This window comes from Triticum aestivum, chromosome 3D (assembly GCF_018294505.1).
Source record: "Triticum aestivum cultivar Chinese Spring chromosome 3D, IWGSC CS RefSeq v2.1, whole genome shotgun sequence".
NCBI classification, from domain to species: Eukaryota; Viridiplantae; Streptophyta; class Magnoliopsida; order Poales; family Poaceae; genus Triticum; species Triticum aestivum.
In genome coordinates, this window is record NC_057802.1 from 513,342,041 (window position 1) to 513,357,258 (window position 15,218).

General features: G+C 45.7%; 3 protein-coding genes across 4 annotated transcripts; 1 reads left to right on the plus strand and 2 right to left on the minus strand.

Annotated features, from left to right (window-relative positions):
- Positions 1 to 1,079: 1,079 nt before the first annotated feature.
- On the minus strand, positions 1,080 to 2,122 carry LOC123080101 (protein AUXIN-REGULATED GENE INVOLVED IN ORGAN SIZE). Its single transcript, XM_044502980.1, has one exon. It carries the CDS (start codon positions 1,613 to 1,615, stop codon positions 1,271 to 1,273), a length of 345 nt encoding a protein of 114 aa, XP_044358915.1. The 5' UTR covers positions 1,616 to 2,122; the 3' UTR covers positions 1,080 to 1,270.
- Positions 2,123 to 5,794: 3,672 nt separating this feature from the next.
- On the plus strand, positions 5,795 to 10,020 carry LOC123080098 (serine/threonine-protein kinase rio2). Its single transcript, XM_044502977.1, has 13 exons — positions 5,795 to 6,097; positions 6,194 to 6,240; positions 6,719 to 6,789; positions 6,878 to 6,991; positions 7,335 to 7,510; positions 7,603 to 7,691; positions 7,788 to 7,905; positions 8,310 to 8,383; positions 8,462 to 8,509; positions 8,598 to 8,757; positions 9,064 to 9,189; positions 9,324 to 9,389; positions 9,467 to 10,020. Exons 1-13 carry the CDS (start codon positions 6,014 to 6,016, stop codon positions 9,755 to 9,757), a joined length of 1,464 nt encoding a protein of 487 aa, XP_044358912.1. The 5' UTR covers positions 5,795 to 6,013; the 3' UTR covers positions 9,758 to 10,020.
- A 46-nt stretch (positions 10,021 to 10,066) lies between these two features.
- On the minus strand, positions 10,067 to 13,369 carry LOC123080100 (MLO-like protein 1). Of its 2 annotated transcripts, XM_044502978.1 has the most exons (13): positions 12,988 to 13,349; positions 12,854 to 12,911; positions 12,422 to 12,615; positions 12,009 to 12,125; positions 11,855 to 11,909; positions 11,631 to 11,722; positions 11,442 to 11,516; positions 11,272 to 11,360; positions 11,075 to 11,124; positions 10,956 to 10,996; positions 10,653 to 10,862; positions 10,479 to 10,546; positions 10,067 to 10,361 (listed from the first exon to the last, which is right to left on the minus strand). In XM_044502978.1, exons 1-13 carry the CDS (start codon positions 13,123 to 13,125, stop codon positions 10,088 to 10,090), a joined length of 1,461 nt encoding a protein of 486 aa, XP_044358913.1. In that variant the 5' UTR covers positions 13,126 to 13,349; the 3' UTR covers positions 10,067 to 10,087. The 2 variants fall into 2 exon arrangements, with proteins under 2 accessions (XP_044358913.1, XP_044358914.1); XM_044502979.1 differs by having other exon boundaries at positions 10,067 to 10,546; positions 12,988 to 13,369.
- Positions 13,370 to 15,218: the final 1,849 nt, after the last annotated feature.

Below are 15,218 nucleotides of genomic sequence, written 5' to 3' on the forward strand. Positions count from 1 at the left end.
GTCTTATGTGTTGCGTCTCTCGTCCTGATCAACCCCTCTCAAGCTACCACATAGATGTGTTGGCCTCACGACTAAGTCCTCACACTAGGACATCTGCCGTGATAAATCCACGACAGAGATGGAAGAACTGCCCAAAAGCTATACAAGGGCAATATCAAGGTCATGTTAAGAAGTCCACCATCATTCTTAAAGCACTTGCATCACAAGATCTCTAAATTTGACACTCTTTATTTGGCATGCCCAGGTCTCACAATGACATCAATGTGTTGCAGCGATCACCATTGTTTGCCAGGGTGACTAAAGGGACCCTCCTTGCCACTATACTGTCAATGGGCATGAATACAACATGGGCTACTATCTGGTTGACAGTATCTATTCTTCGTGAGCTACCTTTGTCAAGACCATCTCTGACCCAATTGGTCAGAAAAAGTCCCACTTTTCGCAAAAGCAAGAAGCGGCTAGAAAGGATGTTGAGAGTGCAGTTGGAGTTCTGCAGGTACGTTTTGTAATTGTTTTTGGACCTGCTAAACAATGGGATCCAAAGACCTTGTGGGAGGTGATGACATGTTGTGTGATCATACACAACATGACCGTGGATGCCGCCGTAGGTCTTGAATTTGAGAACATGGATGATCCTATTGAACTTCTAGATCAAAATCCGGCCACATTTGATGAATTTATTGAAATACATCAACAAATTCGGGATCGAGCAACCCATGAATAACTGAAGATAGATCTGATTAAGCATCTCTGGACGGTTAAAGAGGACAACATTGTTGAGGTGTAATATTTAAATTAGAACTACTGTTGCATTTGAACATTTTGTTAGCTAAGATATACGGCTATTTTGAACGTGCGGATGTATGTAGATTTTTTTTTTAAAAAGTTGGGGGCCGATGTATTCGGGTAGTTTTGGATGGCCGGCTCCCACATCCATGTCCGTGAACTGATCCTCTCTCTGTCAACGGATGCGGTGTCCGGTTTGCATTCTAACATAGCTTACAAAATGGTCTTATATTATTGGACACACGGAGTATTTTCTTTCTTGTTTCAACGAATGATTTATGGATTCGACTTGATAAGCATAAATACCGTGAGGTCTCAATTGACATTGCCGGAGTTCAAGTGATTACAAAGTCAAAAAGTAGTCCTCTCTTAATTAATCCTAATAATTCTAATCTTAAAAAAAGGTTCACAGTTTGTACTACAGGCTAGATCTGGTAACAGCCAGCTCTGACCGACACGGAAAAGAAAAAAAAATGCAGCCTCCCTACAAACAAGACGAGCCGCCGACGACGACGTTGTTGTGGGCGTCGAGCGGGACGAAGGCCAGCGCGGCGAGGACGGCGAGCAGGCAGACGGGCACGAGCAGCAGCGAGAGCGGCGGCGGGGGCAGCGGCGGGAGCACGAGGGGCAGGAAGGCGAGCGACGCGGCCACCCAGAGGAACACCATGAGCAGCTGGATGGTGAAGCAGCCCGGCGGCGGCGGCGTTCTCTGGCAGCTCTTCGGCCCCCCGCGGCGCTGCGGCTGCTGCTGCTTCTGCCCCACCGGCGCCGGCGGCATCTGCATTCGCCTACGGTGATCAGAGGTGCCCCTCGCCGCTCTCCTCTCCATCCTTGTAGGCACAGGGATCGTATGAGAAGCTCAGACCAACTGACGGACCACTTCCTCCGATGGTTAGACTATGCGACGAGGGACTCTCCGGCCGGCCAGTCGGACGAGCTCGTCGTAGCCGCGGCACGGCTTCAGCGGAGGAGGGAGGAGGCTGCGATGGATTGTGCGTCTGAGAGAGGAAGGAGGCTGCGAGCAATAGAAGGGGGGATCGAGCTGGTGGTTGTTCAACGGCTTTATTAGTACTAGTAGGAGTAGGATCAAAGTGGGGCGGCTGCTTGCTTCGGGGCAGGTTCGTTGAACAACGTGATGGCTAAGCTGCTGCATGTTTTGACTGGACTCGGGCTCCCTCCCTGGTCTCCACCCCCAGCCACGCCCAACCTCGGATGATCGTACCCCCGTTCCCATGCAAGCACACGCACCGGGTCGCGGCTCCGTACGGCGAGATCGGGTCGGAGATCGCGTGCGGCCGGGGCTGTTGACGTCCAGATCTCGGGGCAGCAGGTGCAGCGTATGTGGAGGAGCCAGTGGATGCATGTGGGGAGCATGGAATTCCAAGTGCGGCGGGACGGATTAGCGGCGCATTAAGACGTGTTGGTTGAGGGGACGACGCACCTGACCAAGTGCGTGCAGTCGGCGGTCGCCTTTCCCGTTCCCGATCTGTCGCCGCCGGCCGTCCGACAGCTTGCCCGCGTGCAGGTTCAGTGTCCGGGGGCATGCGTACGGCGCGGCATCGGTGTGCCTTCCCTGTCGCCGCCGCTTTCTACTTCGGGACGCATGGATGAGCGCCGACGCATCGTCGTCATCGATCGCGAACCCACACGGTTGTTGGTGGCGTGTTAATCTAATTGGCTGATTAATTGGGGGAGACAGCATGTGTTGGTAGGGAAGAACACGTGCTGATTGCAGTAGGCGACTCGACTGAAGATTGGAGCGACGACGTCAGCTTGCACGCACGGGCTTAAGCGTGTATGCATGCATGCTGAGCTGTCATCTCGTCTGCGTGTTCGGGGTTTCAAGCGTCTGAAAAGTGTGCGTGCGTGTCGCATGGACTTTGCACAGTGAAGACAATCGCAAGTGACCAGCAAATCAATAAATCTTATGCATAACTTTTTTCGAGAGCACGCAAATTGCGTAAACTGAAAGAAGAAGAATCTTACTCAGAAGAAGAAGAAGAAGAAGAATCGCCATGTACGAGAATAGTTCGTCTTCGAAAATATATCATGCGCATGCTGATATGTGCTAGTGACATCAGAAGCCTGACCATATGTATCCAAGACGATTCGTCTAGAGTACCTTTTTCTTTTTTGCAAATTTCTCGTCGAAAGTCTTTAGTACTGCACTTTATGCTCTTTATTTTTAGTCACATTCTTTGACAGTGACTTGACGGCGCCAAAAAGTATATGCCCAAGAGAAAGGAGGACGTTCGCCTGGAAACGTAACCTTGGTGCCATCCAACGAACATGATCGGCAGTTTTCTACGCAATTTCTTAGACGGCAGGTGACTGCCTTTCTCTTTTCTGTATAAAGCGCGATCAGGCTCAACGCCAGCTCGCAAAATTTGAGCGACTTCAACGTGGAACACCTAATCGTTCGTAAATGTCCAGATCAGACGGTCTGGACACTTTTATATCCAACCAACACGATTAGATAATGTACTGTTCCGTATCTTTCTCTCAAGTATGTACTAGTTTAACTATTGCATGTAATAGTTGCAACTTGTTTATGATGTTGGATTATGAAGGAAGTTCATCTTCCATTCCTGTTTTTGGAACTGTTGTTCCGATAGGTTATGTTGGGCTGTGATGTTGAAGTTTAGATATAAATTTCAAAATCAATGTGTGTGTGTGTGTGTGTGTGTGTGTGTGTGTGTGTGTTGCCATAATTACGGTTACAATCTCACTACTTCAACCATGGTCACTACAACAATCATCCATTCTTGATCCTGTCAACCAAACACACAAAATGACTATCCCTAGCCAGCTCTTATCCTTCCAACCAAACACTAAAATGTGGTTATCCAACTCTCCTAATCCCTAACAACCAGACGGCAAAAAATGGATATCCCCAACAACATGGTTAAGGATATCCTCAGCCAAGTCATCCTTGATCGTGAACCGAACGCCAATGATGACGAGAAGTTGAGGAAAATGGTGGGTGCGAGGATGATGGGTTGGGTTCGTGGTGTGTAGGTAGGGATGGGAGGTGGGACGCCAGCACTGGAGAAGATACATGTCCCCCAAAAGATAGATGGATGATCGAGGCAATAACATGACTGACAACGATGGTGTCTGGAATAGGCGACAAGACAATGCCAGCGTGAGAGAGGGCGGGTCGTCAAATAAAAAATACATAAACTTTTCTAGATGTAACATATTGAGGTTGGTCGTTGCTTGATCCAATCAATTGTGATTTTGGAAAGAAGCATAACCCATAAGAGATAAACCTTAGCCATAGGAGTGATAGAATCTCAATTTCATCGCCCGTGTTTTCATTGGCCCCCTAGTCTCCGGCGGCCACATCGGCACCAAAAGATGGGAGGAACCACATATCACCATTGGGTTGTAGTCTATTTTTTTTCTCGATGCTAGTTTTATGTCTATGGTGATGATGTCTCAATGATGGAGGTAACGTCACATATAATAAAAGGCTCACTCTAACTATCTGTCCTGATGTGGTCTCATGGCCAAGAAAAACACATCATGGAGTTTGTGGTGCTTTTGTCCCACGAAATGACATATCTGTAACCCGTTGGGTTATTGTTCGGCGCTTCGATCTGTCAATGGTTATTCGCCTGATCTTCTTCCCTGGCAATACAACAACGTGCAACGGTTTGATAATCTAGCTTGCAAAGGGTGTGTCTCCGATCACAATGCATTCAACGATCTTCTGTTCTTACTTACCGGGATGGATGGTTCACCAGGCTTATTAAAACATTTGAGGTTAGTCTAGCTTATGCAGGTTTAGTCTTCTCCTATTTCGTCGAGGGCTTAAAAAAAGTGAAAATGCAAAAGATGAAGTTAGAGGTAACGACATCAAGGAACTTTGATGCAGCTTTAGTTGCATAAGAAATCTTTTTTGTAATTGTATTTTCAGTTTTTTCGATCCAACGCAATATTTTGTATTTGATGAATAAAATTGTTTTTTAAGATGTCTAAGTTGTAGGCAATCTCTTTTTGAAGGAAGGGCACCCTTAGTTTTTCTATCATTTTTAAGAGAACCCGTTATCTTTATTAGTGCAAGTACTATATTTACCTAACCGATGAAGCCCAGTCCCATCCACCTTACAACTCTAGTATTTTTTTCATTTCGAGGGTTAACTAGTGATTTGGCATAGGAAATTCCCTATTTGATGCTTATTGTGTCAAATTGCTCGAAAAACACACATGGTTTACTTCATTTGGGACAGACCAACTCGAGAAGTGACTCGGAAGCAGTTTCATTTCGTTTCAACAATTCTGGCTCATCTTTCCTTTTCTGGTTTTCATGGTTTACTTCATTTTTTCCTTTTCTTTGGTTTGTTGGTTTTTCCGCTTCCATTTACGTACTTTTTATTCTTCTTTCTTTCTTTATTCCATCTTCACTAACCCGCAAAAAAAAAATTCCTTCTTGACTAGTTTTTTTCTCCGCCACTTCCTTTGGGCTTTTCTCGGTTACTTCGGACTTATTTCATCCTTTTCTTTTTCCCCATTTTTTTCTATTTACTGATCATGACTATTTTCCCCATTTAATTGTTTTAGAACTTTATGTTTTTGTGATTTTTAGAATTTATGAACATTTTTATACACACCATGAATTTTACAATAACACAATAAATTTTATGAAATGCAATTCAAATTGTTTTTAAACATGCCAACGTATTTGGACAATTTATATATATTTTAATATACAGTGAATATTTTTAAAAAATTCACAACATTTTTAAAAATTGCAAATATCTTTAAAAATTAAGGAATCTTTTCATATTGTGAGTATTTCATTTTTCAGTTTTTGGGAATCCTTCAAAAAATGTTAACATCTTTATTTATTTTTTAAGGGATTTTTAGTATGTAAAATGTAAAAAAGATTCGACAGCCGGTTATCGGGCTAAAACAGACAGGAAAACCGAACAACGAAAACCGCTCAAGCAGCGCTGCGCTTATCGTCAGAGTGGGCCGGCCCACTACACTCGTGGTGTCTCGCCTCACACCAACCCTAGCCGCCAGGAGTCCAGGACGCCGCCGAGCCCATCCACCATCCCAGTCACCGCCCGTCCACCGCCGCTTTCGTCCTCCCCCACCGCCGTTCCAAGCCGCCGCCTCCTCCTCCGCGACCACCTCCTCCTCTCCATCTAGCCCTAGCGCCGCCAGCCAGCCCGCTCGCTCGCCTGCCACTCCCGTCAGCCGCTGCGAGGAGGAGACCATGAAGCTCGACGTGAACGCCCTCCGCTACCTCTCCAAGGATGACTTCCGCGTCCTCACCGCCTGCGAGATGGGCATGCGCAACGTAAGGCCTTAAACCCTACACCTCAGCAAAGCCTCCACCCGACGCCATGTGAGACTGTTTCGCGCTGACGCTTCGGTTTTGCTTTTGGATTCGCAGCACGAGATCGTGCCCGCGGAGCTCGTCGACCGCATCGCCGGATTGAAGTGAGTTGTGACGCATGCTCTGCTGTGAATTTTGCTGTATGTGGTCTGGGAAATTGATGCCTGTGGTAGGTGTATTTAGCTGCCAAGTGTGGGGATGGTGATTAGCGTTCTCAGCCGAGTTGATATGATAGCTCGTGGGCTGTCATTTAAGGTTAATCGTTGGGTCTGAACTTCACATAGTGTTTCGGTTAAGCTTTGCACCTTTGCAATTTGTGATGCACAATATCAATAGTTGTATACATAACCGTTGATTAAAACGAAGTTGGAATTCACTGTCAGAACTTTGGGCTGCAGTAATGTAATGTCCACTGCGTGTTGAAAAAGTCGAGGTCCGAGACCACGGCTTAAAACAACTTAGGTTCTCTCTGTGTTAGAGCTCAGTATTCTTTGGAAACCATTTTTAAATGGATTATATTGTTTGGTTTAATAGATCTCTACGTTATCTTGGTGAGTGTATTATAATTCTTTGTGGATTTAGGCATGGAGGCACATATAAAGTGCTGCGGAATCTGTTGAAGAACAAACTGGTGCACCATGATTGTAAAAAATGTGAGTCATTGATGTCGAACCTTGCTTCATTTTATGCTTAGATGTATATCTGGATTATCATAGGTGCTTTTCCTTTTTTTGGTTATAGATGATGGGTTTCGGCTCACATACCTTGGGTATGACTTCCTCGCCATAAAAACTTTGGTTAATCGTGGAGTCTTTGCTTCGGTTGGTCGCCAAATCGGTGTTGGAAAAGAGTCAGGTACATGGATTATTGATTTCCTGCTCATTTTATATATTTTGCCTCAGTTTATGGTTGTTATCCTGTGCTTTACTTATATTTTAAAGTTGCACAAGAAAGACATTGTGAAACATGCGAGTCACTGCTTGTCCTTGCATGTTCTGTTATATACTATCTGTGATGACATATCAGTTTACAACTCGATTAAGAAAAAGAACAGCTAACTAAAGTTCTAAACACCCAATCATGTAAACACAGCCCAACCAAACTAGATTATCATAATCCATGGCAATGCCATATCGAATCCTAGATTGTACCTAGCAAATGTCAAGTGCTTTATGTGGAATGTTTATTTTTCTTATAGATATATTTGAGGTTGCCACGGAGGATGGAACAGTGTTGGCCATGAAGCTTCATAGGTTGGGTAGGACATCTTTTAGGGCTGTCAAATCAAAGCGTGACTATTTAGCCCACCGGAGGAGCTTTAACTGGCTGTACTTATCACGACTGGCGGCCCTCAAGGAATTTGCTTTTATGAAGGTTTTTGCATGGCTATACTTTTCTTAAATTTTGATCTGTCTAACTGCTTAATTGTTTAACACTCTTATATTGTTTTCTCATTCCACTTGAAGGCTTTAGGAGACCATGGATTCCCTGTTCCCACAGCGGTGGACTGCAATCGGCACTGTGTGATTATGTCACTTGTGCCGGGATATCCACTGTAAGTTGACATTCCTGTAAATGAATTTTAATTTTATTCATGAGTCTTTTTCCCTTTACGCAGAGACTGACATAGGCGTTGCATTCTGTTATGCAGTGTTCAGATAAGAGAATTGCAAAATCCAGATGATGTTTTTGACAAAATTCTTGGTCTTGTAATTCGTTTGGCGGAGCATGGGCTGATACATTGTGATTTTAATGAATTCAATATCATGGTACTACTTTTACCCTCTCTTATCATCATTACACTTGGATAAGTCAGCTTGTTCATTCTTCGTTTCTCTCTTTCTTGTATTTGCCTTTGCAATGTTTTAGATTCTGTAGTTTCTGCATCATGTTTATGAACCAATTATGTTTTTCTCGGTGCTGCTTCTTTGAAGTATGCTCTGATGTCAGTGGTTTTGGAGGTTTCAGAGAGAAATATAGTGATTTTGGATCGTAACCTTTATCAAGGTTTGCCATGTGTACGAAACAAAACACATGCCTTTAAACTGCCATTTCGAGTTGAACAGAATGGTGTTTTCAGTATTTAATTCTTCAACAAGCATAACTGAAGTTTTTTGATTTGTCAGTATCTTTACCCTATATTTTATCCTTCATGTGTATTGATGTTCTGCAGATTGACGATGATGAAACTGTTACGATGATCGACTTCCCACAGATGGTATCTGTTTCGCACCGGAATGCCCAGATGTATGTAGCATATTCTAATAGCTAAAGCCTAACAGGGGACTGCTTTCTGTTCAATATTCATGAGGTTTGTTTTTGCAGGTATTTTGATCGAGATATTGGGTGTATCTACAAGTTCTTCAACAAAAGGTATCACCTTACAGAGTGTAATATAAAAATACCATCTTATCCATTACAACTGATTTTATTATTAAGCTTTGTCTTCCTTTTGTATCAGGTTCAATCTTACAGAGAAAGGTGGACAAGATGGTTCTGAAACTGATGATGATGACAGTGGCAGGCCGTCCTTTCTGTCCATTCAAAAGTCTTCTGGTGCCTTGGACAAAGAACTAGCTGCCAGTGGCTTCACCAAAAAAGAGCAAGTTGAGATAGAAAAGGTGGGTCAGATGTTGGTGCAAAACTCATATTGATGAGTTTGTCATTTTGAAGATCTATAAGATTTTACTATAACGGCAGAAGTATTGTCATTTGGTTAATGTTGATAATGGGGGCGTGACCATATGGGGATCTTGTGACAATGCACTTTTTGAAGGCAATAACATTATTAGATCACAAAATTATGTTAAAGTTTTAGATAAAAATGGAGTGTTCCTTGTCATGTGCAGTCGTATTAATTTTACATTGAATATCGATAATTAGATCCTGGTGAGTGCTGACCTTCTCTTCCTTTCACGTGATTACAGTTCATTGATGAGAATGCTGAAGAACACGATTCCGGCTCAGATGATGAGGATTCAACATCAGAACAGGATAGTGAAGGTGGCGATGCCGTGTCTGCTGAAATCAGTTCCTTGAAAATAGTAGACCAGGTATTGATCTGCATCTAAATATTTTTCTAATTTAAATTTGTCGCCAAGCTTTGCCCACTGCCAAACTGTCATCCAGCAGATTCAGTTTTCTCAGTTACTAGTTTTTGAAGTATGTTTTGGTGGATATTGTTCAGGACCCTGCAGGTGTGCCTGATCTTGTTGTGATGGATTCAGATAAACATGAAACTTTATCTAAAGAGGTTAGTAATATATTCATTTGACTGACTAGACAAACTTATCAATGGATATTGCTTACTTCTGCTGATCTACCTTGCAGCATGCAACAAGCACAAGTCCCAGTGGCGAGAACAAATCGACAGATCCAGCCGACGATGGCATCGTGGACCCTAAGGGAGCCGAATCAGGAGGCGACGACGACGATGACTCGTCTGAGGATACCGAGGATGAAGATGACGCATTGCTGACAAAGCAGCTGAACAAGCAAAGGAAAAGGGCGATGGCAGCCGCCCTCGGGCGTAGAAGGCCCCTCAACTCGAGGAACGCTTACAAGGATAAGGGCAAGGGCACCATGAACTCCAAGATCCAGAGGCAAGCCTGCCAATGGTGAAAGGTTGGTTGGTCCTGCTTGTTTCTGGTTGGAGATCTCAAGAAGGTTTGGTGCGGTCTTGAGTGCGCCGAGCGGACTCGCTAGTCGTACGAGTATATTTCCGTTGTCAGTTTTGGTTGTTGTACTGGTGCTTCTCCAGGGTTTTACCCGCTGAGCTGTAGTAAAAAAAATGTGATACTGGTATCTTGTACTATTATCAGCTATAAGTACTATACACTTGTTGCTCTTTGGCAGTTTACTAAAGCAAAACCAAGCCTATATCATTCTCCTGAGGTGTAACCAGTTGCCGTTCCCGCTAGATTGTGTCTTACTGATACATGACACTTCAATCTACCTTGGCAGTGAGCGGCGGCACTGCATCATGGCGGCGGCTCGCCGCAGCATCTCCAGCCGGGAGGACGCGCCGTGCCTGGTGGGTCCGGCCGCGGCTGCGGCAGCAGCATCCTTGGATAACTCTGTCCTCATCCTGGCCTTCTGCGCCCACCCCACCAGCCCCTGCTGGATGTGCTCGTCGAAGATCTCCTTGTTGAAGAAGGTCCCCATCTGCGCCACGATCGCGTACAGCGGCAGGGTGCTGTAGCTGCACAGCAGCTGGATGACGACCCTGCAAGCAAAGGGCAAAACCAACAGCTGTCTTTGAGCCTGAACTTGAAAAACATGGCTGTTTGCTTGCTTCTTTTTCTTCATAATGAGAAGAGTGAGACGATGGATTGCCACCCACCCGATGACGAGCCTCGGCACGATGAACGGGACGTGGTCCATGATGCACGAGTTGAAGCCGTAGGTGGTCTTGCAAATGGCAAAAGGAAAACCCAACAGAGACACAGTTAGTCACTAGCATCCATCCTCTCTTCTTTTCTCTTCTACTGATATGTACTTTGCAGAGGACACTTACGAGGATCCAGAAGAAGAGCGCGATCTCGAAGGCGTTCTGGAAGAGGATGAAGTGGATCAGGTAGAGGATCACCCTCGGCTTACCGCACCAGAAGTGCTCGTCCGACGGGTTCACCACCAGGTCGCCCTCGATCGCCGAGTGCTTCTCCGCGACGTCGTGCGCCAGCTGAGCTATCACGTGCTCCAGCTTCGTGCCCACGGCCAGCAGCAGCTGCAAGCAGCAGCAGCAGCAGCAGCAGCACAAGGAGGCTTATCTACAGAAATTCACACTTTGACATGCGTGCTGGGGTTCAGGGACACTTACGATGAGAGGAAGGAAGGAGATCCAGAAGTAGGTGTGCCAGCCTGCAGGTCAATCAGCAAGTGGTATACGATGCTGCAATAGTTGTAAACACTGGAAATGGCAATGTGATTGCAACTTACCATTGACGTTCAGCAACATGAATATCACCACGAATATCCACAGGTACCACCTAAATGTAGCAATGGTAAAAAAATTGATCAGGCCACCCGGTTGCGCTGCTCAACAGCTACTGCTAAATGAACCCAGGAATTGAGAATTTTCACCCGAAACATCGACCTGGGAATTATCAAAAACATAATTTCTGAGTTTGGATTACCTTATGCCAACTACCTTCTTGAAATCAGCCTCCAGAGCCCGCACCATGTATCTGTGAAAGCCAAATTTTGGGTTTCCTCGGCAATGCGTCTGCAGAGAAAATGAGCTCCTGTTAATTCTCACAGATGAAGAGCATGGAGTGTCAGCATGCTGTTGAACTATCATCTTTACCATGATGAAACCGAGTCGCATGGTCGCGTAGTCCGATTTAGTGACTGACGCATAAAACTGCTTAACAAAAGAATGCTGAAGGAATGTTCTGATTAGTAGGGCAGGTTTAGCAAAAAATATAGATATGTTCGTATGAAGAGGATACGTGGTGTTTGACTGAAAACCATGATTATGGGATGCATTTCTTACCATCCAGCTCAACACCGTAGACTCCATGCCAACACCATTAAAACGTTCCCTGATAAATTCAAATTGTTGAACGTTGGTCAACTTCTTAGGTCCTGCAGTTCCACAGGATTGCATAAGCCATAACTAGGCAGCCTATTTTTCCTTAAATATGCATACATTTCTAGCATTAAATTATTTCTAAAGTAAAGGTATCGATTAGATCAAAATGTGGGGCAGCAACCGACCGTTTCCTGCATTGTTTTTATGAATTTCAGTCTCCCATTGTTTCCATTGGCGAATCTGAGCAATAGAAGAGTGTTCAAGTTAACTTGCAAACAAAATCAATCATTAGTGGAGTTATAAAAACACTAAACCAAAACCGGTGTTATGAAAGTTGACCTTGGCGCCTCCTAAAACCATGGTCAGAACACTGAAAATCACATGGGTGATGGCCAGAACAAAAATGAAAATATGCAACTGATGTAACGCTTCGAGCGACAGCAAAGGAACTTTTCCCTGCCAACACAAAAAACCGGAGTTAGCACAAGGTTACCTAGGATCATTCCAGCATTGCACATCTTTTATATGTTGGAAGAACTGGGGTTAAAGTCATATAGCACTCTTTGTCTTTGTGCGCACCCACTTTTAAAATTCAGTGAGCAAGGTAACATCCGTAGTTAGCAACTTGCAAACATATGTTATATATTTCTATAGTGCACTAGCATAACCTGAATTAGAGTGAAATTGTATGTATTAATTATGAAGTGCATAATTAAACAAAAGGTGACTCTTCAAACTAACGGCCCATTCACCTTGTTTCTGCAATGGTCGGACCGCGGCGCATTCCTAGGAAGCAGCCTGCGACCGCCGAGAGCGGCAACAGAATGCTCCTCCATCTTCTTGCAGGGCAGCAAGTAGTTGGTCCAGCTGGGAGGGATGCATGTCCTTTGGATCACGTCTTGCGACACCGTCATCAGCAGAGAGATGAACCCCAGAAGCATCAGCTCTGCATCATCATCACACCCAAAGACAGTCTGAAACTGGAAATGCAGCTCATGCTTATGCAGAAGGCACCATTTGTTCTCATCTGATTGAGGCCAAATGAGACGGTGAACGAACGAGCCCTGAGCTACCCCCTCATTTTGCAATCAATAAGATGGATAAAGGGAGCAGAGGGGAGATGAACATTCTGCAATGAGAAATGCTGTTGAAACTCTGAAGAAAAGGTGAATGCTACTGTGTACCTTCTTTCACCTTGAGGAGGGCCTCGAAGAGCGCCTTCTGGTGCTTCCTCTTGAGCGTCTGCATGCATGCACTCCGTATTAAGCGCATCGAGGCAAGGGGAGATCATCGGCGAGACTGGGGTTGGCCGGGTCACCTTGCCGAGGTAATGGAGGCATCGTTCGGCGGCGAGGGAGATGGTCACGATGAGGGAGCAGACCCCCGCGACGATCCACGTCGGCGTGTACTCCAGCGCGTCCGCATCCACCTCCCCGCCAGCGCCACCGCCCTCCATAACCCCAGTCACCTCCGCCGCCACCGGCAGGCGATCGGCCTCACCTTCCGGCCATCTGTCTGGCCGCGAAACGCAGAAGAGACGTCGTGGGCCGCCGCAGGGTGGCGGTGGCGGTGGAGTCGCTCGTTCGCGATCGGCAGTGCGGGCTTGGTTCGTTGGGACACCGGAGCGCGTTGATCGTGCTGTCCCGATCAGAAATTGGGAAAAAAAAAAAGAAGTCCAGTGCGGCCAGCGTCGGTTCGATGTAACGTTGGCCAGTTCACTCGCTGCACAGCGTGAGCCCACGCGTCCGTGCCACTGTTTGGCACCCGTGCCGTCCGCTCCGGTGTCCGGCGCGCGCGTGATCGTTGTTCGGCCGTGTGATCTGATCGATTGTTTTTTAGGGGTGTGTGATTGGACCGATTGATTTGCCCAGCCCAGCTCAACCCGAGAATAAAATGAGCCCACTTTCACATCCCATTTCAGGCGTGTTTTTTCCATCAGTTTGTCTAATTCACATCTAGATGTTATTTAAGGATGTCACATCTAAGCTCCCACAATGTATAATGCAACAACAAGAAATAGAAAAAAACTAAAAAAAATAGACCACAAACAGAGTGGACATCAGCTTGTCACATCTAGATGTGTCCTAGACAGACCCTTTTTCTATAGGCCCCAACCCCAAAACTAAAGCTGTACATCAAATTTTTTTTTGACCCGGCTACGGAGCGCGGCTGCGCTGGTTCGTTGATTCGAGCGCACCCTCCCTCACAGGCGCCTCGAACAGAACGGCCAAAACTGCTCCGCGTGATGCGCGTGTTGCTAGCAGGCACAATCAGCACCCTCACCCGCCATGCATGCATCCATCCACATCCATCCATCACAACAGCTAAGCCATCTAGTACGCGTGTATGGCAAAGTAGCTGCTCAATGATGCCTAGCACACGCGTGTGCTAGCTTGCTTCTTTGCTACGTTTTCTCACACACTTGCAACTGCTCGTGCTGCCTAGCTTGTTGTGTCGCCGCCGGTCGCCAAACCCTCATCAACCGATTCGTCCGCGTACTGCCTAGTGTACCGTGTCGAACGCCCCCTCGCCGGATGATCCATCTGGTCACCTAGCTTATCGCTCATTGGCACCGTTGCTCGGGAGCCAGGCCGACCAATATAACGGCCCCGATGCCAGACTACGTCCCTCGTGTCCCTCCCTTTTGAGGCGTATGCTGAATCGTGTCCCTCACAACCTCCTCTACGATGAATCGATGATCACTACAGCACACTACTCGTACCTCTTGCGACGACCACCACTACTACCTCAAAATGAAGTGAGCATCGCCCCTCGGAACCACGGCATCGCTCTGTTGCGCACCGCGTCGTCACATGGCCCTCTCTATATCAAGCAAGTTCATAGGAAATGGGGATTAGCAACCACTTGTACGTCATACGAGTACATCTTCTACTACATCGTATCACAACTCTTCATCGGTCCGGACCATAGAGGTAACTATCACGACCTTCTCATCGTACTAGTCGTTGACTGTGCCACTGGCAAGGTCAGATAACGCTATCACATACCGGAGTCACTATAAACGTCCGTCGTGAGTATACCTACTTGGGTCAAGACCACATCACTCGCCCGGGGATAATTCAGTACTAAGTTACTTTTAATTGAGTTGCTTTGAATTGTTGACACAAACCTAATTGAAAGGTATCTAAAATCTTTAAATATTGATCGAAATATGGTCCTGGTGATGCTTCTGTTCATGAGGATTGGGCAACTCGATAGATGCATTTAGGCAATTGTATGGTTGATTGTGGGCAACTATATTATCTTTCATGTACGGTGCATAAGAAAGGGATCCAAACAGTATAGGGAAAACTCTGGTATCTTTCTCTGAAATTCTTAATGCATCTCTATGACACGAACCTAGTTGAAAGGTATCTAAAACCGTTAAATATTGGTTGAAATATGGTCCTGGTGATGCTTCCGTTCATGAGGATTGGGCAACACGATACATGCTTTTAGGAAATTGTATGGTTGTTTGTGGGCAACTATATTATCTTTCATGTATAGTGCATAAGAAAGGGATCCAAATAGTATAGGGCAAACTGTGGT